General features: G+C 41.3%; 1 protein-coding gene across 3 annotated transcripts in view; it reads right to left on the bottom strand.

Moving 5' to 3' along the window:
* Positions 1–17,842, bottom strand: part of smg1 (SMG1 nonsense mediated mRNA decay associated PI3K related kinase) — a 70,551-nt gene extending 52,709 nt beyond the window's left edge. The window contains exons 1-14 of one of the 3 annotated variants that reach the window (XM_028600627.1): positions 17,638–17,842; positions 15,252–15,400; positions 12,476–12,628; positions 11,751–11,887; positions 10,030–10,088; positions 7,100–7,313; positions 6,444–6,569; positions 6,286–6,358; positions 5,694–5,791; positions 4,518–4,691; positions 3,224–3,445; positions 2,578–2,679; positions 1,593–1,880; positions 323–453 (exon numbers count right to left, since the gene is read on the bottom strand). In XM_028600627.1, the coding sequence (XP_028456428.1) occupies positions 323–453; positions 1,593–1,880; positions 2,578–2,679; positions 3,224–3,445; positions 4,518–4,691; positions 5,694–5,791; positions 6,286–6,358; positions 6,444–6,569; positions 7,100–7,313; positions 10,030–10,088; positions 11,751–11,887; positions 12,476–12,628; positions 15,252–15,400; positions 17,638–17,714 (2,003 nt within the window). In that variant the 5' untranslated portion in view covers positions 17,715–17,842. Of the gene's footprint in view, positions 1–322; positions 454–1,592; positions 1,881–2,577; positions 2,680–3,223; positions 3,446–4,517; positions 4,692–5,693; positions 5,792–6,285; positions 6,359–6,443; positions 6,570–7,099; positions 7,314–10,029; positions 10,089–11,750; positions 11,888–12,475; positions 12,629–15,251; positions 15,401–17,481; positions 17,575–17,637 lie in introns of those variants that run through there. The other 2 variants (XM_028600628.1, XM_028600629.1) reach the window with 2 other exon arrangements.
* Between the last annotated feature and the right edge of the window lie 3,981 nt (positions 17,843–21,823).

Genomic DNA, 21,823 nt, shown 5'->3' with positions numbered 1-21,823 from the left:
TTAATAGAAAAATGTATTTGACGCATTGTGTTGCATCAAGATATCGAATCGAAGACATGATAATCGAATCAGGAGATCAGTCAAGATTCACACCTCTATTTTGGAGACATATTGCAATTATTGATCTTAACAAACAGTGAAACCATTAAATTCACAGTGAAAAATTTGTTTTTGCGGTTTAAAATTTTTTTTTCCATTCAGAACACAAGACAAAATAAGAGTTTTGAAAGTGCAAATGGCTAAATTAAACAATTGAGGCCACATCTTCTAATAGGTGGGTAAAAGTCAGAATGCTGTGGTGGACAGCAGGTTGTTGAGTTACCTGGTGCAGTGGGAGTACAGGGTGTAGAGCACAGCGTACTGTATGGCAGGGTAGTAGACGGCTAACTCAGAGTGGACCAGCATCAGATTGTGACTGAGCAGAGTGAAGACCGTAGGAGACAACGCCCACATCTAAACAAATGGAAACACATTTCAACATGAACATGCATGGCCACATAAAACAGCAGTTCATCTTCTCCTGATGCTGCTTCACAATTTAAAGCTTTTAACCAGGACAATGATATGAGACATGTACACATGTGCCTTTGTGTTAAGTTTACCCCCATATTTAATCCATCTAGCAGTGTTTTCACAGTCAGTAGGGATAAGCCTAATCAACACTGTGTAACATTTGGTATTATGGGAGATAGACAAACAGCTTGTTAGGAGTTGTGGCTGCAATCAATATCAATGGCTAGCTTCAATTTCTCTAGTTATCCTTTAATTTGCCAAGCTTTCCACAGGAAAACAACTAGGCTGCGTGAATTGCAGAATCGTTTAAAGATTAGTGCCAGAGTGAAGCGTACGTATGGACTGAGCGAGAAAGGTCAAACGGAATTTAACTTTCATAATTATTTGCCATACTTCAGTGTGATTCTGGAGTTTATCAGTCAAGGATGTGAACTGCACAGCCGACTAGAGTCTCTGCACAGTGAAAGGTGTCTCATATGATCAGGTCCAACGCGCCTCCGGTAGACCTGCAGCCTACGCACATCTCCCGTTACGACCATTGTCATGACCACATGTTGTCATTTTTGATGGGATGCCAGACTCATGAGGGCAGGTCTGAGATAATATAAGCCAGCTCGAGGGCAGACGCTGAAATAGTACTGATATGGAGATATGACTTTAGAACAGTGTGCTACAGATGAATGCACAGACAAACTTTTTGAGACTGACGGATAACGTACGATATATTGAACACTTGTATTTTGGTTTAGTATCTGTCTGTGTCTATTTGTTAACCTAAATTACATAAAATCTACAAAACTCAGTGAATGACACTACAGGGAACGAGTGAAGAGACGGCGGAAAGCTAGCCAAGCTCACTTCTAACGGGTAACTAAGGCCTGCGTTTGTGTCTTGAGAGGCAACCGAGGCATTTAGAAATGCTGTGGCCTGTTAGTAGCTGGTACAACCACGGAGCTTGATGACAATTAAATTCCCTCGACCTAAAACATTTTTTTTACCAGTACTACCTGTGCCATGACACCGGCATATTACTCAGAAGTGCCATTTAGTGATCAGTATAGTAAAGCACAGTGGCTCACCCCGATGAGAGAGTTCTTGGTGTTGCCGATGGTGGTGAGGGTGCTGAGGTCGAAGATGAGGGTGAACTGGGCCTTTTCCGGGGGGAGAGTAAGGGAGGCAAAGGCAGGGTGCTGGATGTTGGGGCAAGGGCCGCTGGGGGCAGGGGCACCACTGGGTTCCAGGGTCACCATCAGGCTGGACAGGGCACATGCCATCTCACCCAATACCATTTTATAAGCTGCCTCCAGTGTTGGAATGTTTTTCAGGCTTAGCAGCGCCTGGTAAACACCATGAACAGCTGACATCACCTGTGGAGAACACACACACACACACACACTTTTAGCAAACGTTTGAGGACGTAACTTTGTTTTTGTTTTTTCATTAAATTTAACCTAACCTCAATAAAAAAATAGCAGCCCTTGCCCTGACCAAACCCCAGTTTAAAGTTTTGTATCATTCTCTTTGTACTTTTGGCCTGGGCCTATTTTTCCAGGTTAGGGATCCTTAGTAACAACATACAGAACTCTTAGGCTACAGTATACAACAATATTTTAGACAACAGAGTGCTTCCATCTTTGTGGGAGCTGATTGTATTTGTTTCAAATTGACAATGCCCCTGTGCACAAAGCCAGCTTCATCAATACATGGTTTTCCTAGTTTGGGGTGGAAGAACCTGACCTCAACGCTATCCAACACCTTTGGGATGAACTGGAGCAAAGACTGCCAGCCAGACTGCAGTGGCTGCCCTCACTAATGTTCATGCGGCTGAATGGGTGCAAATCCCTGCAGCCGCTCCAGAAGAGCGGAGGTTGTTGATGTAGATTAATGCTCATGGTTTTTCAACTGTCATCATCATATGGCTGTAATGTTTGGGTACCCACTTCCTTGTCCACATAGTGTATTTGCTATAAAGAAAACATGCACCAAGCCTTAGATGTTAGCAAATAAACCTAGCTCACCTCGTTATACTCACAGATTTTTTTGGATAAAGTAACAAACACAAACCTCTTTCTCTCGATGGAAGCGCAGCTTCAACAGCTGGGAGTCGGGTGCCAACAATTTCTCAACAAAGGACGCAGGCAGCTTCGTGTTGATCTGGTCCACAATCTGAAAGCAAATGCAGAGTCAAAATGCCTATAAGAAAAATGTTACAGAATTTTTTTTTTTTTTTTTTTTAAAAAGAGTAGTAGGAGTAAAGCTCTACTTGTCTTCTCTGTCCTGAAAGCCCTTATCTGAAAATGGTATGGCTTTGCAGGAATACTCAGGAAGGGAAGAGTTCTGCTTGACAGTGAAATCCTTTTAGTAATAATTATAAGGTCTTCATGTCTGAAGTTACAGGCTCACTTCTCATCAAACAAAGCTGTGCTACAGTTTGGTAATATTATTCGAACCACAGTAAGTTAACAGCCCCAGAACAAAAGTTTTATACGAGCGTAATTCTAAGCATAACAAAGTAAAGACAGGGAAAACTTCACTGAAAATTCCTGTATTTGGTCCATTACACTGGGCCTATCTTGCTTAAAGTGTGCAACAAAAATCTAACCAGATTAGTTATGGCTGCTCCACTTACAGATGACAAAAGATGAACACTGTGGTTTAGATTAAAGTGAAACACAGTGCAGGTGTGATCAAAATGTAAAAGTTGAGGTACCAGAGTGACAAGGCTGAGCACTGCCAGATTGTAGTCCGGACCACAAGCCCGGCAGCAGTCCAGCTGGTCCAGGCCATAGGCCAGGACACCCTCCATCAGCTGTCCACAGGGCTCCACACTGGCTAGCAACACACCCACACACTCATTCCCTGCTGTGAGAACTGGCTCAGAGAACTGAACCTGCTTCGCCGTGGTCACACAGGCCAGAACCCGGTTCAGAACCTGAGGAAACACAGAGCACCGGAAAAAAATTATTCGGAAACCATGAAAGCTCTGCTATGGCATTTACAGTCACGGAGTGGAATGTACTGAACTTTATTAGGACATATTTCCAACATCTACGTATTTTCAACTTCCCCTGGACCCAAAGTGTGCCTCTTATGTAATCGTTTTCACATTTGATCATTTTTGCTGCAGCTAATATTTGAAATAAATGTATTGAAATTTAAGAGAGGTTTTGGAAGACATGTCCATACGCCTTATATCTATGTACAGTAGGTCTGTTAACAGACAGAAAAGCCATTGCTTGTGAGTGGAGATGCACCAATATGAGCCAATAACAATAACTGATAATTACCTGGGATTTTTGTGGCAAATAGCAATATCCCATATTAATCTTACAAATGCAAAAATGTTTAGGAAAATCGATTTATTTTAAATTTATTTTTCTAATACAATGCCAATGTTGAGAGTGCCTTGACCTTTTAAGTTTCGACAAGCTTCCCTAGTCCACGGCCACGCTCCGCATTATCAAATGTGATTATTCCCTACATTTCCATTATGGGAACAATAATCATTTTCTCACTAATCAGCCAATATTATATCGGTCTTAAATTGCAACGACTAAGCTTATCTTTTGTGAGTCCTGGAACTGTGTTGAAATTGTATCACAAAGAAGGAATTTGGCAGTGACAAGGCTGTAACTTTGTAAGATCCCCTTAATAGTCTAAAATCAGACTGCTAAAGCCTCATATTAGCTTCAGCTGAATTTCAGAATGCATTATATAAGAAACAAAGAATGATGGATCTTACATTGTAGTCACACTAGGAAGGGATTTCTCTTCCAGCTTATATGCATGCAAGTATTGTAGTAAGCTATAGATAGATATTGTACCAAGATGGGAAAACCTCTTTGTGGACAACCATGTCTTCCCACCACATCTCTACAATGAAACACGTTCATACTGCTTTTTTCTTTTCCTCAAAGAGTTGACTGGATTTAGCATTCAGTGTATCTTTTATGAAAGTAACACTGCTCAGCCCTCAGTCAGGTTGCCATAGGTGTGGCTCTTACATCGGTGACATAGACCTCCGTGATGGGTGGTCCCCTGAAGGGGCTGAATCGCTCTCCGATGCTGCGGACCACTGTACTGAAAACCCTCAGCAGAGCTGCCAGCTTAGGCAGTGACACCGAGGGCGGGGGGATGTCTTCATCCAGCACATCGCCGGACACCACGTGGTTCAGATCCTAAACAGAGCACAGACTCAAGTCAAGTCTTGAGTCTCAAAATCCCACATCAGCTCTATGTGGCAGTATTAACTGCTGCATGTCATCAGAATATAGTTTTAACAAGCTTTCTTGAAGATCTTCCAAGTATTTACAGTGGCAATAACAACATTACTTGCTTCTTCTCAATCCAAGTAGAATAGAAAACATTGATAATTAGTCAAAAAATATACCATTTCTTGTCCTAGCGTGTAACATAATATACATTTCTGTACAACTGCAAACACTGCTTTATGATACTTGATGAGCCTAACAAGAATTAGAGCATGGCTGTAGAAAAACCTAAAGGTCCCATGGCATGAAAATTTCACTTTATGGAGGTTTTTTAACATTAATATGAGTTCCCACAGCCTGGTCTATGGTCCCCCAGTGGCTATAAATGGTGATAGGTGTAAACCGAGCCCTGGGTATCCTGCTCTGCCTTTGAGAAAATGAAAGCTCAGATGAGCAGTTTTGGAATCTGCTTGTTATGAGGTCATAACAAGCAAGGTTACTTCCCCTTTCTCTGCTTTGCCCGCCCAGAGAATTTGGCCCACCCATGAGAGAGAGACATCATGGCTTTCAAACAAGCAAAGTGGCAGTTGGTCAAGGCCACACCCCCACCCTCCACCTTGCCCCCCCTCTCTCCTCCTCAATAGCTTCAGACACAGAAATGGCACACCCTAAGGAAAGCTCATTGTGGGACTGGCTCTAGTGGCTGTAGTTCTGCACCAAAGCTGAATTTTGGGACAGAGACTTCAGATACAGTATTAGGGGACCACTAAGGTTGAAGTTGAATTGTCCATGACATTACATTGTCCAGTTCATTCGAACTACAGATCCACTGCCCGATCTGGCAAACTTGCATAATGTAATGCAATGGACAATTCCGCTTCCAACCTGTAGGGGGACCGAAGCGGGAAAAGTTCTGTAGCGTTGCTTTACAGTAATGTGGGATGCTTTAAGACTCTGGACTAACTTCACCTCTGCATATGCCTCCATATCCTCCAAGAACTGTCCCAGCAGGGTGGTGGAGAAGGTCAGGTCTGCCACCCAGAACTGCTCCAGACTCTGTAGCCAGCCTGAAGACGGACCGGGACAACAGAGTAGCAGATTAAAACGCGCTGGACTGCCGTTATGCTTTTACACCTTGTCTACACAGGTAGTGTTTATCTGCAGCAGCAGGGTAGGTATAGTACGGTTGTGTTGGTCACCCACGTTTTGGCAGCACTAACAACCCAACACACAATTAATGGTTGTGTGCGTAAAGCGAGGAAAAAATCGACTTGATGCAAAACAAACAACCAAAACATGATGCAGGTCACAGTTTTAGAGCACTGTCGACTGCTGTATTTATTAAAGTGTATCTGAACCAGTCAGATGAGACCCCTAATAAAACACAGCGGAATCACCTGTGTAGACAGGCTGTTAAATGCAATTGTTGAATTAATTCAATCAAGCCACAGGCAGGCAGACAGAAATAGACAACAGTAGGGAAGCTGTATGTGGTTAACACAAATTTCAACCAACTTTATAACCAGCAGACAGTGTCAAAAAGTTACGAAATCCAACTGACCTGAGACTTGCTGAGTGAGCGAGTGCTTCTGTGTGTGGTCAATGTGCCATCCCACCAAGATGTCCACTGTGTCCTGTGGCCAAACAGCAAACACATTATTTGATCCTGTGTTGTTCTCAAACATATGCAACAATACCAGTCACCGCTGAAACGCTTACCCTGAAGTTGGTGCTGAAGACATGCGGGTAGCAGCGAGCCACCTGCAGAATACACTTTACACTGTGACAAAGCAACTCCGGTGTGTCCACGTTCTCCAGGATGGACTGCAGGTTGCTCATCACCAGCTAAAAACACACAAAAGCCGATATACTATAAACTTTCCACTATACTAGCTTGATATACACCAGTGTTCCCCCCAGTGTATTGCAAGCCCGGTGACCCACAGGGCATAAGTTGCCCCCCACCAGGCATAAGCCATTGGGGGGGAATTCAAATTTATTTTTGAGAATTTTTTTTAAAACTACAGATACTGTGGGGTAGCTCAGTTGGAAACTTAAGCCAAGTCATATTTTAAAATCTCCAGTTAGCTTTTAGCACTGACTTAATGTAGGGCCCTATGGGGTCTGTCTATAGCTTTTTTTAAATTCTTTATTTCACGATTCTGTCCATTATTTGGTATTACTGAAACTATTGGACTCTACATTAATGCTGCCATCAGCCTGGGACAGGCCCAAGCCAAAAAAAGACACTTTCCACCGGACTAAATAACTTTTCTGGGGGAAACCCTGTACACACTCTAATGTTATGAACCTACAGGCCGCAGAATGTTTTAGGAACAAAGCCCAGCCCAGAGCTGGACAGTGTGTGTGGTTACCTGCATGACGTGAGAGAAGGCCTTCCTCTCTCCAGCAGCCTCCAAAGCGCGCTGTGCTGCAACCAGGTACAACAGCTTCACCTCGTCACGACCGCCCGAAGTAAACTTCAGAAAGAGCCACTTGAAGATGCGCTCAGCCTCGTAGCTGAGCACTGTGCACAGGAGACCCAGACAGGCTGCCGCGTCCTGACGCAACTCCCACAGCAGCTTACTGCTGCACACGTCCACACCGGGAAGGAAACTACATGTTAGAGGCTGCATGGCATATGGGACTAGCAGAGAGTAATCACTGTTCCAATGGCAATGGGTTGCATTAAACTCATGTCATGCCTCGGAGACAGATGGTCAGGACTGCACGACTTGAGCCAATTTGTCATGTCTAGGAACGATGCATCACTGTCACAACAGAGCATTTAGCTGTTTCACTCACTGGAAAACCTACATCCATGTGTTTAATTATTAGGTTGTTGATAAATAGTGATTAGAATGAGGTGGTTATTGTATAAGAAATTCTGTAAAAAAAAAACAAAACAAAAAAACATACGAAATGTAAGTACTACACACTATGGGTGTAACGGTACATGTATTTGTACCAGACCGTTTCGGTAGAGGACTTTGGGAACAGTGCTAATGTACACCGAATGTAATCACAATTAACAGAAAGTATTAGGCTTGACAGAAAGTATTAGGCTTGTTTGCATACTTCAATTCCGAGTTCCCACACAAACATTCGAGTTTGTGTGGAACCAGGGTTCGAGTCCGACCTGGACGATTTTCCTACATGTCTTCCCCCTCTCTCTCCCCTTTCATATATAGCTGATCCTTTCCATTAAAGGCTGAAATGCCCCAAAAAAAAAAACCTTGCTTACTCACTAGGGATGGGAGATATGGCCTAAAATCCATATTGCGATATACATTGCAGCCTCTTGCGATAACGAGATAGATAGATAGATAGATAGATAGATAGATAGATATATCGCGATATATAAATTATAATAGAACCATTTCAGACCAGGTTACATAGACCCTAAGGAACACAAAATGCTAAATGTATTTTTTTTTTAATTAAAGAGAAAGAAACAAAGTATGTAGTTTTGAGAACATGTATTGTTCAAAACTGTAATTATACAACATAATGTTGTAGATAAATAAAATTCAAGTACACTAGTTGCAGGATCTTTGACAAAGAAAAAGCTTAAAGTATTGGGTGTCTTCTCTTTAGTGCAAACCATTCTAAAAGGCCCTACACTTAGTAAGTTTAAGTCCTTGGTTCTTAAATGCCACCCAAGATGCAGAGAACAGGAAAAACTAGTGTCTGTTTAGTTAAGGAACAGACATTGTACTGAAAATACTTTCAGTATTAGGCAAAGATGCACAGATACTTTAAATAAGAACATATTTCAAACAAAGTTTCTTACCTGCAGCCTAATGTAACGCATTAGGCATTGTACACACACACGTGCACACATACACGTACACACACACGTTGGGACTTTTGCCGGTGGGCCGGTCTGATAATAGTTATACATAGCAAGTTGTTAGCAATCCGGCAGCCTGGCGCCGCTGCCTGTTGGTCAAACTGTGCAGCCTCTGCTCAACCCGTACAGTATGGGTCGTAAACATCCCGGTAAATCTGTATGTTCAGCTGGGAAGTACGACGTCTGCAAACACCGGCTGCCAAGATTCCAATCGTCCGTTATATAGTGAATTGTCAGGCTGGTGAAAGGCTCCATGGTACGGCTCGACCACAGGTCCGTTGTAGCGGCTTAAATCCAAACAAAGTCCAAATAACGGATGTTGCACTGGTCTTTTTCACCGGTCTTTTTCACCAGCTCCTTGTTTCGATTTGAGCCATGACGCAAGATGACGATGACGCATTGCAGCCGGTTGCAGCTCGTGGCTCTAAACTTTGCGGGTAGATTGCGTCATCAACATGAATTATCGCGATTGTGCAATATAATTAAAATCTCTATTGTAGGCCAATTCTGTATTGTTTATATTGCATCTAGTCTCTATCACCCATCCCTATTACTCACTTGAAATGGCACCACGTGAATATCGCTGCTACAAGGAAACGAAACGAGCATGGTGCAAACGCAGCTCCCCTCTGCATTTAAACAGGCCAAAGCAATAACAAATGCCCGTGGTGTTTTTATAGCAGCGGATCTACGACCATATTCAGTTGTTGAAAACAGGTTTTAAAAAACACACAGTGAAGGTGACTGAGCCCCGGTATCAAAATCCTTCTCCTCCACATTTTGACCAGAAAGTCACAACCCCCCTGTACTGATTAAACTGATTGCCATTTACAAAAGTTACAAAAGTTTTTGCTTCTTTACTTGTTTGTAGTTTCGCATTCCCCCCCCCCTTACTGTACCCAAAATGAACCGAACCGTGACTTCAAAACCAAGGTACGTCACAAACCGTGATTTTTGTGTACCGTTCCACCCCTACTACACAATGGTGAGTGTAAATGGGAGCTGAATTCTCAGAGGAAAAAAATGTAAAGTCTTCAGGACAGCACTTCAGTTCAATATCTTTTCCATGCAGACACTTTCTCAGAACGAGCTTTAACAAAAAACCTCAACATAATGATCAAGACCATGAAATTCTCTTAAAAAGAGATTCACGTGCTTTAAAAGAAAGAAAATGAAAAATCGGTTTGAAATGTTCACTCTGCCCCTGACCCCAGTTCCGACATCAAAAGGATTGACAAGTGATCCAAGAACAACTGCCTCGTAGGGAAAAAGGCAGGCGTTTAAAAAGAGATTTTTTTTTTTTTTTTTTTTTTTTTTTTTTGAAAGTACCATTTCTACTGCCTTGGACACATGTTCCATCTATTCTGACATGACAACACCTTTTTCTAGCATGTCCAGGGTGTAGCACAAGGCCTAAGCCCAATAAATCTAGAGCATGCAGCTTCCTCTCACCTCTCATTCAGAATGTCATTCAAGGTGCTGAGGATAGTGTCCAACTGTTTGACCAGGGTCTGTGCGAGAGAAAACAAAGAAAGAGGACAGCGATGTGTTAGTATCAGTACTTTGATTCTATGTCAACACATTTCATTTGAAACAACTATGAGGTTGACTCTATGCTGTTTGAGATCTAAAAGTTTTCATATCCACATTGAGTGAAAATTGCAGAACTCAGACATTTTTATACACCGTCCCCAACTTTTAGGACAGTGCAACAGGACAATGATCCTTCAAAAGACAATCTGGGTATATTTCCTGCTGAAATTTTTTAAATGTAATGCCAATAATTAATTTAACCAGTCACTTGCTGTTAAACAACTTAAAGCCACTAGATGGCAGAAGGGAACTTTACAACAACAGCTTGAGTTTGTCAAGGTGCACTTGAATGCACCATGAGCTTACGAGGTGCAACTGAACGCACCGGTCTTGAAAAGTGCAGCTTGTCTACAATGTGGCTTTAGCTTTACGTCCCGGTGCTGGAATCCATTCAAAACCCATCAGACTGTTTAGCTGTTAGCATTTTAACCTAGTTTAAGCAAGCTACTAGCTAACGTTACCTGCTGCCAAGTGCAATGTTAACCAGCGTCACGTGTGGCGATGCTTCCGTTGCCCTTCCGTTTCGAAGCACCAGAGTGTAACAGTTCATAGGGGGGGCAAAAGGGGGCGTGCCAAAAGTGAGACAGAGCAGACTGTCAAGCTAAAGGAACTATCTGCAGGGTGCAATGATGCCTCCACCCGAAGTGTTTACCTCAAAAGGTTCATTAGTTATTAAAGGGGGTGTGGTTTAAGTATAGGAAGCTAGGCAAACGAGCGCAAAACCAATAAAACATCATTTTTACCAGTTGTGACGCATGTGCAAATTTTGGTGAGTTTTCGAGCACCTTAAGCCCCTCGTAAAATGTGATTCATTTAAGAGAATTATAATAAAAAACACAGCAATTAAAATAGAGCATCGCCGACCATAAGTCGGTGCTTTGGCCCTAAAAATATTGAGAATATAAAGCAGAACAGAGAGTTTACTAAAATGGCCTGACAAGCTAGTCTGTGCGAGAGAAAAAGAAAGAGGACAGCAATGTGTTAGTATCAGTACTTTGATTCTATGTCAACACATTTCATTTGAAACAACTATGAGGTTGACTCTATGCTGTTTGAGATCTAAAAGTTTTCATATCCACATAGAGTGAAAATTGCAGAACTCAGACATTTTTATACACCGTCTCCAACTTTTAGGACAGTGCAACAGGACAATGATCCTTCAAAAAAAACAATCTGGGTATATTTCCTGCTGAAATTTTTTAAATGTAATGCCAATCATTTATTTAACCAGTCACTTGCTGTTAAACAACTTAAAGCCACTAGATGGCAGAAGGGAACTTTACAACAACAGCTTGAGTTTGTCAAGGTGCATTTGAATGCACCATGAGTTTACGAGGTGCAACTGAACGCACCTGTCTTGAAAAGTGCAGCTTGTCTACAATGTGGCTTTAGCTTTACGTCCCGAGTTCAATAGAGTCAGAGACAGCTAGTCAGTCACTGTTGACAGACACCCCTGAACAATTTAAAATATCTATGAGAAGAGAGGGTAACAATATTAACGGTATTCACTAGATCTTATTTCTATAATGAAGTGGGTTTGCGGTAAAACGGGAAAATAATCTCTATACAATCTGACTGACCACTTTGCTCTCGCCATGGCTGATGAATTCCTTCAGCTGTTTGAGGGTGGCCAGCCTGCGGTCGCGGTCATCCTCTCTGGAGACTCGGCGCAGGAGGTTGGCCAGCCGAGACTCCTCCGAGTGAGCCATCCCTCTGTCTGTAACAATAACACCGCATTGTCAGGAACAGCACCCACAAATTCTCTATACCATCACATGCTGCCACGTGCAGGTTCAAAATGTTCATCATCATATACAGTATACCTTGACATCGGGAAATATGTTTAGCTATGAACTAAAAATCAACCCAAACGAACTACAGTTGAGATTGCTCATTTCTCATGAGTAGATACTAGTTTGACTATGAATGATAGATTGGATTTTGTTATTCAACTGCCAACAATGGCGTGTTTGCTGCCCAGGAGATATCCCTGCATTAAAAAAATTAAATAAAAACTTCTCCCTTCATGACGTGGACTTCTTGCGTTTGCAATGTCATCCCCAGCTGTCAGCTTGCGTTTACAGTCCATTATGTCAGACTGTCACACTTGCTTGTGACCTTGACAGAGAGCTGCAGCCCAAAATGATTAAAATGGCCACAAATGACTGCAGTCTTTCAGTTAGAACAGCCTGGATATGTCAGAGTAGATTCATCTTTTCCAACTAAACCCTACGAACATATGTTTATGCTATCTGCCGCAATTGCTGTTGCCACTAAATCATATATTGGAATACAAAGAACTTACCCTGCGATTTCCTCATGTCCTTTGAAGCTAAAGCACGGTTTCCATGCTGAAAAGGAGTCAAATCCGTTGTCACGTCATTGGGCCTCAACTCTTGCCCCACCGACTTCCAACCAAATGTAGTATCACAGACACCTGGAGCAGCTTCATATCCATCTACGGGACACAAACCATGTTGGATTAAACCAATTTCTTACATTACTCACATATAAACAATGTCATTGTTTGCAGTTATTGTGTCTTGTCTAATTTGTGTACTCAATGCTCGGTTGTTTTATCTTGTAACCTATTCTGCTTTGTTGCTAACCTTTTTGCTTCTGTGGAGTCTTGTTTTGTGCTAAGTTCTACTTTGCTTGTGTAGTCTCTTTTTTGTTTCTTTGTAGTTTAACCCTAGCAGACCTAAGGTCATTTTTACAATTCATTGTCCATCTGGTTTTATTTTCTAAAAAAGCTTGTAAAACATCAACCCTGTTGTCCACAGTCAATCTATGAATAACTGGGCAATTAGAATATCTGTGCTGCAGTGAGGTCACTTGAATGGAAAAAAAGGTTGTAGGATCATAAAGACAAATAAATAAATAAATAAAACAGAACATGAATCTCACAGATATGTATGATATCACACACAGCAATAAAAGCTAAGCCAATCTCCTGTCTAAAACACTTCTCATATGTATTAGGAGTCAAAAAGTGAAAAACATAACTTTTACAGTGGACAAAATATCTAAATTATTTAAAAAGAATAATTGTGCCAGTCATAAGTGACCAAATAATGCCAGTCACTTATGCCAATAATCCAAATAATAATGTCATATTTATAAACACACACACACACACACACACACACACACACACACACACACACACACACACACACACACACACACACAAACAGTTCTCCTATATATTTGGAGTCATCCAGTGCAAAAATAAACATAATGAACATAACTCATATAAAAAGGACAAACTATTTACATTTCTTCAAAAAAGGCCCAAATGTATGCCAAAATTCAAAACAGTAATGCTATTCTTCTCTGTACAACGGTTTTGGAACGGTAATTAGACTATTCTGACTTTGAGTGATCTCTCTCACACCATCTTTGTTCTGCCTTGGATGCCCATATAAGGCGTAATGTGTGACGGACCTGCCTTCCATTGGTTTACAAGCCAAAAACAAGCATTCCCAAAGCATTATTGGAAACGAAATCGATGGTTAGCATAAGAGCGAGTGTCAATCAGCAGAGATAACGGCCCGAAAAATCATTAATTATGGACATAAAGTGCATCAATCTTGGATGTAACAGTATGAATTAATAGCACAAAGACCCCGAAAAACACGGGGTGACTATTAGCTTTTAGCTACAACAGACAGTAGGTTTCTTCTAATTATGGTTATAAAGTTATTATGTTATGAATCAGAGGTGCCGTTTTTTTATTTTTGTTATTATGTTTCTTATACAATCCTTTAGGAAGTGAAGTGTTGAAAGCCTTTTTTTAAACATCGAGGCAAGGGGACAACAGATCAAAAATAATTAGCCATTTGGCTAATTTGGGCATTTTTAACCCATGTTAAATCATGCATTTTATTAATTTGCAAAGTCCCATCTTAAATAAACTGAATTTAACCAGTGTGCCGGACATCTGACTGCAGGTGTGTCTGTGTGTATGCGTGTAGTGTTATTTTATTTTTTTAAATAAGGCACATCTGTGTGAAAGCGTGCCCGGTACTACTCCTCAAGCGGCATCATAACCTTCACACAAGAGAACTACCGATTGTTTCATCAAGCTTTTCAGTGCCAGACCAAAGCAGTAAAAATTAACAAAATTTGGCTAAAACAAGCTTTTTGTTATAGCCAAAAAAGAGCTATCTTACTAAACTTAAGTTCCAGATCATCCTTTTGATTATTGCGATGCCTTGTCTGTGCTGTGATTTAAATAAAGAAAAGAAAACATTTATATGCACCTTTTTTCCTGTTTACAATAATTTCAGTGTTTCCTCTATGTTGATTTGACCGTGGCGGCCGTCCACGGCAACATTTCTGCCCCCCACGGTATCAGAAATAGGGCTGCATTGTTAAAGTGCGTGTCGGAGAACGTTTGTATTTTAGGTGCATTATTTACATGCTGAAGTAGTTACACTGCATTAAGATAATGTAATTAATAGTGGGTTTATTGTTATTTGCTACAGAATGCTTAGCCTATATGTCAAGATCAAAGTTGGCCTATATAGTAACTCAAAAAATACAGTTCAATCACAACTGAAAATATACCTCATTGTGTGTGTGAATAGAGGTGAATAAATATAGTTAGTGTTGCAGCAAACTGTCAGTTCTGTTTCGGGGGTGAGGGGGTGTTCAGAACTGCCCCCACTGATAAAAAAAAAAAAAATCCTAAAAAGGAAACATTGCATTTCAACAGGAAATGTGTTATTGGCTCGCAAAAATCCCAGAGAACATTTTTGGGTGACCTAAATCATGACCTTGGAGTATTGCCTGTTTTGTCCTGGTTAGGGAGGTGCCAGAGAATTATGCTGAGCCACACTTTCAAATCCAAGCAGACAGATACAAGTTCATTTTGGGCAGAAAAAGCTGATGTTTTGTCGGGGAAAGAAATCACCCTTTATAAATATTTACCAACTAGAATCGGTTATTATGTCTACAGTGCAAACAAACTAATTTGTGTGTAGTTCCCCTTTTTATGACTTTTCAAAACCTGCAGATACATTGTACTAATGATAAACTCAAAAGGGTTGAGTAAGAATTCAGCTTGGGGGCCTCACCTTCTTCCTGGTGTGCATCTGCAGCAGCGTAGGCATCGCTGAGCACCGCTGGCTGGTCAGGGCAGCTGAAGGGCAACACGTCGTACAACGCTGCTGAACCGAGCTCTGTGGACTTCACTCCGTCCTGGCTGGATAACACACTGTCAACTCTGAACACATTGGACAGACACGTGAAAAAAAATAAATGACTAATCCTACAGCTGAAGTAACTGCATGGTTTCACGTTGGATTTTGCCTTAGGTCATCATCTTATCGATTATAGTAATAGGGGTTTTACACCACAACTGAAAGGGGTGAAAATATTAGAGAATCTGACAATTCAAATGTTAATTTTTGATCCTTCATGATTTAATTTCGAATCTATTGTCCATTTAAAATCATTAGTCATTCAATAGTTAAGTATATCGCCATATCACATGTCTACAACAAGATTGGCAAATCCCCTGAAAGCTGTAAATTAAATGTAATTTCCCCTTTGCGGGATCAGTAAAGAATGTCTTAATCTTAATTTTAACAGCTTAAGTATATAAAGTATGATTGCCATTTCAATAAAATTTTAATTGTGTCTAATCCACACCGACTGTTTTCTGTGAAGGTCTCTGCCGCCTGTCCCCAGCGGCTGACTAACCTGCCTGTCAGGCTGCGTTCACATCACCAAAAGGGGACCCGGCGATTTTCCGCAGGGTGGTGCAACGGGGTGTGAGTGTCACTGAAACGGCTAATTTGTGTGCGACGTCCTGATGTGTTCTTTAACCCCCCCAAACGTAGCACAAGTAGACTTTATATTTCACAATCACTGTTTTCCGTCAGATCGTTTATAGAGCTTGATGTTTCCGACCACACAAGTCCGATTGCCAGTTACATTACTGGCCACAGCAGCGTCTGGTTGCGTTTCTCCAAGTTGACTCGGTCTCAAGTTTCCGCCGCATGCATATACATATATATAATTTTTTTTAACAGTCTCTCCCCTGCAGTGACCCCTGCCACAGACTGAACGCACTACCCCAGTTCAAAACGAATGGGAAGACCAGTGTTTTCGCAGCACCGTCTGACGGCCACGCAGGCAATGTGAATGCAGCATCAGTCAGACAGACAGCACAAGTCAACTCAAATGGTTTACATGTAGAATCATGGGACTGATGCCACTAATACTACGATCCTTTGTGAACAGCCTAACTGATGGAAAGGTTATTGCTGCTTACTAAACAGGTCACCAAGTTTTTGTTGGTTTGTAGACAGGGGGAGATCCACGACTGATCACAAGTTCCCAACATTGTCTATTTGTTAATATTTGTGCATCTAACTGCTGGCTCTGTTATTTGTTAAACTGTGACCTTGTAACGTTCAGGCCCTTGTTTAAAATTATTTACAAATGGTACCAATCTGATACCCAGGACGGCATGAACCCACTAGGGTTCGGGCAAAAAAAAAAATTGCAACGTGCCCCAAATTTTGTGTGGTTACACAAAAGTTTGCTTAAGAAAATGCCCCTGTAAACATAATATCAAGCCCTAGATATGGTTAAGATGCAGGAAAATGAAAATGTGTGCATTAGTGGTGCATGTTACCAAAGCAATTTACAGTTCATTTTATTTTGACGAACAACATTGTCACAAATTGAACCTGTGGCCTTTAGGGCTGCTTAAAAACTGGGGCCTTGGTTAACGTTACACCACTTAAAAGTAATGATTCAACCTGATGTTACAAATGTAACGTTAGCTACGTTAACACGTGATGTCAACTCAGGAGTCTAATGGTTCGATAACTGCTGAGTTGACTTTTGCAGTCATCTTTTATCAGCTCACAAAGTTAGAGGACAAACACTGTCATACTGTACGCAAACGTTTTATAGCTACATATATCCGGAAGTTTTTATAACGTATGGTGGCGTCTTCCCCCGGCTAGCTAGCTATCGGCGCGAACAGTATCGTGGCAATGCTAACTAGCTAACTAAACTTGAATTTGTATTACCTTATGGTTCATTCTTAATCATTCAAATGTACTATCTTTACGGTTCACGGGACGTCATTCTCGTTTTCGTTAATGTGGATAGTATAGCTTGGTGTCAATTAGCGTTAATTTAGTTAGCAGCAGGCAACATTTAGCTAGCTAGCTAATCAATGCTATCTAAACAAAATGAGCTAACGTTAGCTCCGGGTTCAACAGTCAACAGCGGTTTCGCTTAACGATAGTGCATATTGCATGACAAGCAATGGCAAGATTAACTTACGATTTGGAAGACATTTAGACAAGCACGTAATGTTATAGTCACGAAACATTAAGTATATCCATTATATGTGGCCACAAACTTAATACAGCAACACCGCACAGGCCCAAAGAGACCCCGGTTTATTTTAACAAGCTTCCTTCGGAGCAGAACACCCACCTGGGCTGCCAGTCATTCCAGTGTGGCTGCAGTTTGTGGGCGCCGCTGAGCCGAGACCCCGAGGCTTTACGGCTCATTACCTTTTAGAAAGCTGCATGACCCGCTGGCAGCGGTAACCGTGTCGTTCCTCAGGGTTACTTTTCACTATTATGTATTATCAAGTCTCAAAAAATCAGTTAGCAACTCGTCGTTAAGGCTAGCTTGGGGGATGGGGGGGTAAGTGTTTCTTCTTTTTTTTGTGTTTTAATGGCGGTTGGAAAACCAGTTTATGGGTGAATTACCGCCACCTACTGGACTGGAGCGTGGAGCAGTAGATTGGCAGTGCATGTTAATGAACAAACATGGAATGCATGCATGTAAACATGCCGGATTGTAGCCAAGGGCTAATTTCCATCCGTAGTCCCACGGGCTAAGATCACACAGGTCATAAAACATTGCATAATAAAATTTAAATCTACAATAAGTACATCGTTTATCAATAAATTAACAAAAGCCCTATATACAGTATTCACATAAGACTTACAAATTATTTCAACTTCAAATATCCATATGCACATTACAAAGTAAAAAAACAAAATCAGAAAAAAAAATTCTCTTATATTCCAATTACTTTTAAGTAGCGTAGTTTATTAGACAATTGCGTACTTTCCATTGTCTTCCGTAGGAGATTCCCTAATGTAATATTGTGTTTTTCATCAATATATGTTATTAATTTCCTCCTTTCTTCATCACACATGTTGCAATCTGTTTGACAGTTTACAGTTTATTACAGTGTGTGCATAGTCCAGTAGGGGTGCCTCTCTATTTGTGAGTGTGTGATTTAATCCTGTATGCCTCTCTTCTGCCTTTGGCTTCCCAGTTCAACTGCTCAGTCGTCGGACGAAGAGGGGGAAGCCATTGAGATAACTTTTTTATTCCCTTCAGCGCGCTTTGGATGAGGGTCTGGGGCAAAGCAACACTGCTCATTCCCTAAACCCTCTTCCCTTGATGGCAGTGTTTCTTCTTTGAGGTTTATCAGCAGTTGGCATCCATGTCATTGCATTACTGCCATCTTCTGGAGTTAGTTAACTCTTACAATGTCTGGTTTTTCCTCTTCTTCCAATCAGTCTCCTCGGGAAGCAAACCAAACTCTTATGCCTTGTCCACTTTCACCATATCTATAAGCCTTCTAAATCCTGAACCTATTCGCCCTAATGTTTTTCTTTCTTCCATCCATGCCCTTTCTCTCTGATTTATATTTCCTGCAACCAGGGGCGATTCTGGGAGGGTGGGCAATAGTCAGTCAGGGGGCGCAGTGGATTATATCAGAATACAGCATAGAAAATCTGCTTATAAATATAGGAAATACTGGCTCGGATAGAACAACGCAATGTTATTTTGCTAAGTAAAACACATCACATTCATTATTCATTTCACTTGTTTTTATTTTCAACAGACTGTGTAAAATACAATACACATTTTCTATGGGCTCTAAAGCTGCCTACAAACCAACCAGACGGCCAACCGTCGGCAGAAAAGCCAGTCGGACTGATCAGTCTCCCCGAGTTGGTCAAAAAAATGCATCAGTACACACCGAAGAGACGAGACGTAATATGTCTCCATAACAGCAGGCGGCGCTAATCTGTATTGTTGACCAAAAAATAAAAAAACAGCAGCTGATTGGACGAACGCGTCGCGTGGGTCTGGTTTCTCCGGAAATTCAAAAACAGACTGTCATGTCATCTGTAATGTAACATCTCATATTGTACTAAAATAGTTCACTGAAACATGTTTCTGAAAACATTTTAAGCGAGAAATAGGCCATGCAAGTTGCTGAATCTGTCTTCATTTCAGATCGACAAAGGTCAGTTTAACAGATTTTCGTCGGATTTTGAGAGACTCTAGTCACGCTCATTCTGCTCCCCGTTTCCGGGTTAGCACTCTACCAATCAGATGGGTCATTTGAGTCTGACTGCCGGCAGTGCCCGCCCCGCCGATTATACATGTCAAATCGGCCAAAATGAAGGCGGACGGCCCCTCGGACGGACAACGGCACGGAACACACCGAACAGAATCGAGTCACTAACCTCGCCAGACTGTCCGACGGCTCTATGTGTCCCAGCCTTTAAGGCAAAAATTTGGATAGTCATCATGGAAACATTAATTGGTCATGTCAAAAGGACTGGGAAGATTTTTTTTTTCACAGAACCATATAAAAAATAAAGTGCAATACACTTACAATAAACTTGCCTCAAACTTCAACAAAGAAAACCTTTCTGTACACGGTTTTCATATAATAGGAAACAAAATAAAATTGCAAAAGTGCTCTACAGTGAGATCAATATGTTTCTACTTCTAAACTGGCCTCAACATTTCAACAAAGTACACAGTTGTCATACAAGGTGTGTTTAAGGTAACTATCCATTTACCAAATGGAAAGGCAGCGATTGGCAGAACCGGCAACAAAGTGACAGTACTCTGATCCAATGGATTGGGAGGGAACCAGGGAGGGGGGGGCAATCATATTCCAGGGGGGCGGGTGCCACCCCGGGCCACCCCTCTAGACCCGCCCCTGCCTGCAACTAAAGGCCTTTTTACTGTCGCCGCAGCCGACCTGTCGCTACATTTAGAGGAAGTAGTCCATTCTGATAGATATTTTCCACCTGTCAGAATGAACTCCCCTACTTTAACTTCATTTATAGAGAAGGTATTCCATTCTGATGGTTATTTCCCACCTCACAGAATGAGCTCCTCTACTTTAAAGTAAATTTATAAAGGAAATAGTCCAATCTGATAGATGATTTCTATTTGTCTTAATGAACTATCCTGCTTTAACTACTTTTATTGATGAAGTAGTCCATTCAGATAGATTTTTTTCCACCTGACAGAATAAGCTACCCTACTTTTAACTAAATGTATAGAGTGAGTAGTCCAATCTGATAGATATGTCCTACCTGTCATAATTAACTACCCTGCTTTAACTACCTCTATTAATGAAGTAGTCCATTCTGATGGATATTTCACAACAAACTTGTTAGGGGTAAATTCTTAATGTAAACATTAACCTGGTGCATTAAAAAAATTGGGGGGTTGAGGGTTGCTGCTTGCTTCTACAATTAACACCATAAGCTCTCTGAGAATCTCTTTTATATCCAAGCAAATGTGTAACTGAAATTCCCTTAACCTAATTGATATTGAATCGTATCGGAAATGTGATTGAATTGGGTCCTCGTGAATCAGAATCGAAATCGATTCGGGAAATCATTGGCGGTATCCAGCCTTACTTATTATCCTGTGACTCTCAGAGAGCAAACAGTGACAGCATGTTTTTTTTTTCTGCTATTCACTCACAAGCTCTCCCCCACCATGAGCCCCTCCATCCCATCCCTCCCCTCTCCTCCCATTCTCTCTGTGTATCTCTCCCTCTGCTGGCTGGCTAATTATACTTCTGTTCAAGCCCGAGCATACAGGCCTTTGATGGAGCCGGCCACTCCAGGATGCCGTGCGTCAGCTGTGACGTCAATGATGCATCCAGACACACAGGGCTCTGTGTGGAGGAGAAGCCTTCTCTGGGTGGGTTAGCTGGGTCTGTTAGCGGAACAGGAAGGGGTAAGGGGGGGGGTGTTGTTTTGTAATTCGTCTGCCATTTTCATACTGCACAATCTCCTACAGTTGTTTTCTGTTCTTGTGCTATCAGACAGACATAAGACATTTCACTTGATTTCCAGTTGCCTGCTAGCAGTTCTTTAATAAAGTGTTGGGTCATTAATCATCAGCAACGCTATATATCTATATATAGATGCCTCAAAGAAAAGTACAATGGTTACCCATGTGACACCTATAGGATGTTTGTTCATGCTTTGTGATTTATTACTCTTTTGGTCACTTGTGTTACATTATATTATAGCAGGGAAATGAAAACATTTCCGTAAATGTACTCAGACCCCTTCACTTTTTTCTACGTTTTGTTATGTTTTAGCCTTATGCTAAAATCATTTAAATGAATTCCCCCCACCCCCTCAATCTAAACTCAATAACAACAAAACAGGATTCAAATTTATTATGTAAAAGAAAAATACTAATTTCTAATACTAAAATACTATTTTCCTTTTTTTTTACTGGTGCAAAAGAAACAGTACATAAACACAGACAAAGGGAGGGGACATACTAATTATAGAAATAAATGGAGCAAAAGTTTAACAAGCAA

The sequence above is a fragment of the Perca flavescens genome, chromosome 15 (assembly GCF_004354835.1).
Source record: "Perca flavescens isolate YP-PL-M2 chromosome 15, PFLA_1.0, whole genome shotgun sequence".
In the NCBI taxonomy this organism is placed as follows: Eukaryota; Metazoa; Chordata; class Actinopteri; order Perciformes; family Percidae; genus Perca; species Perca flavescens.
The sequence above is the reverse complement of the archived record's forward strand: the minus strand, read 5'-3'. Positions and strand labels throughout refer to the sequence as shown.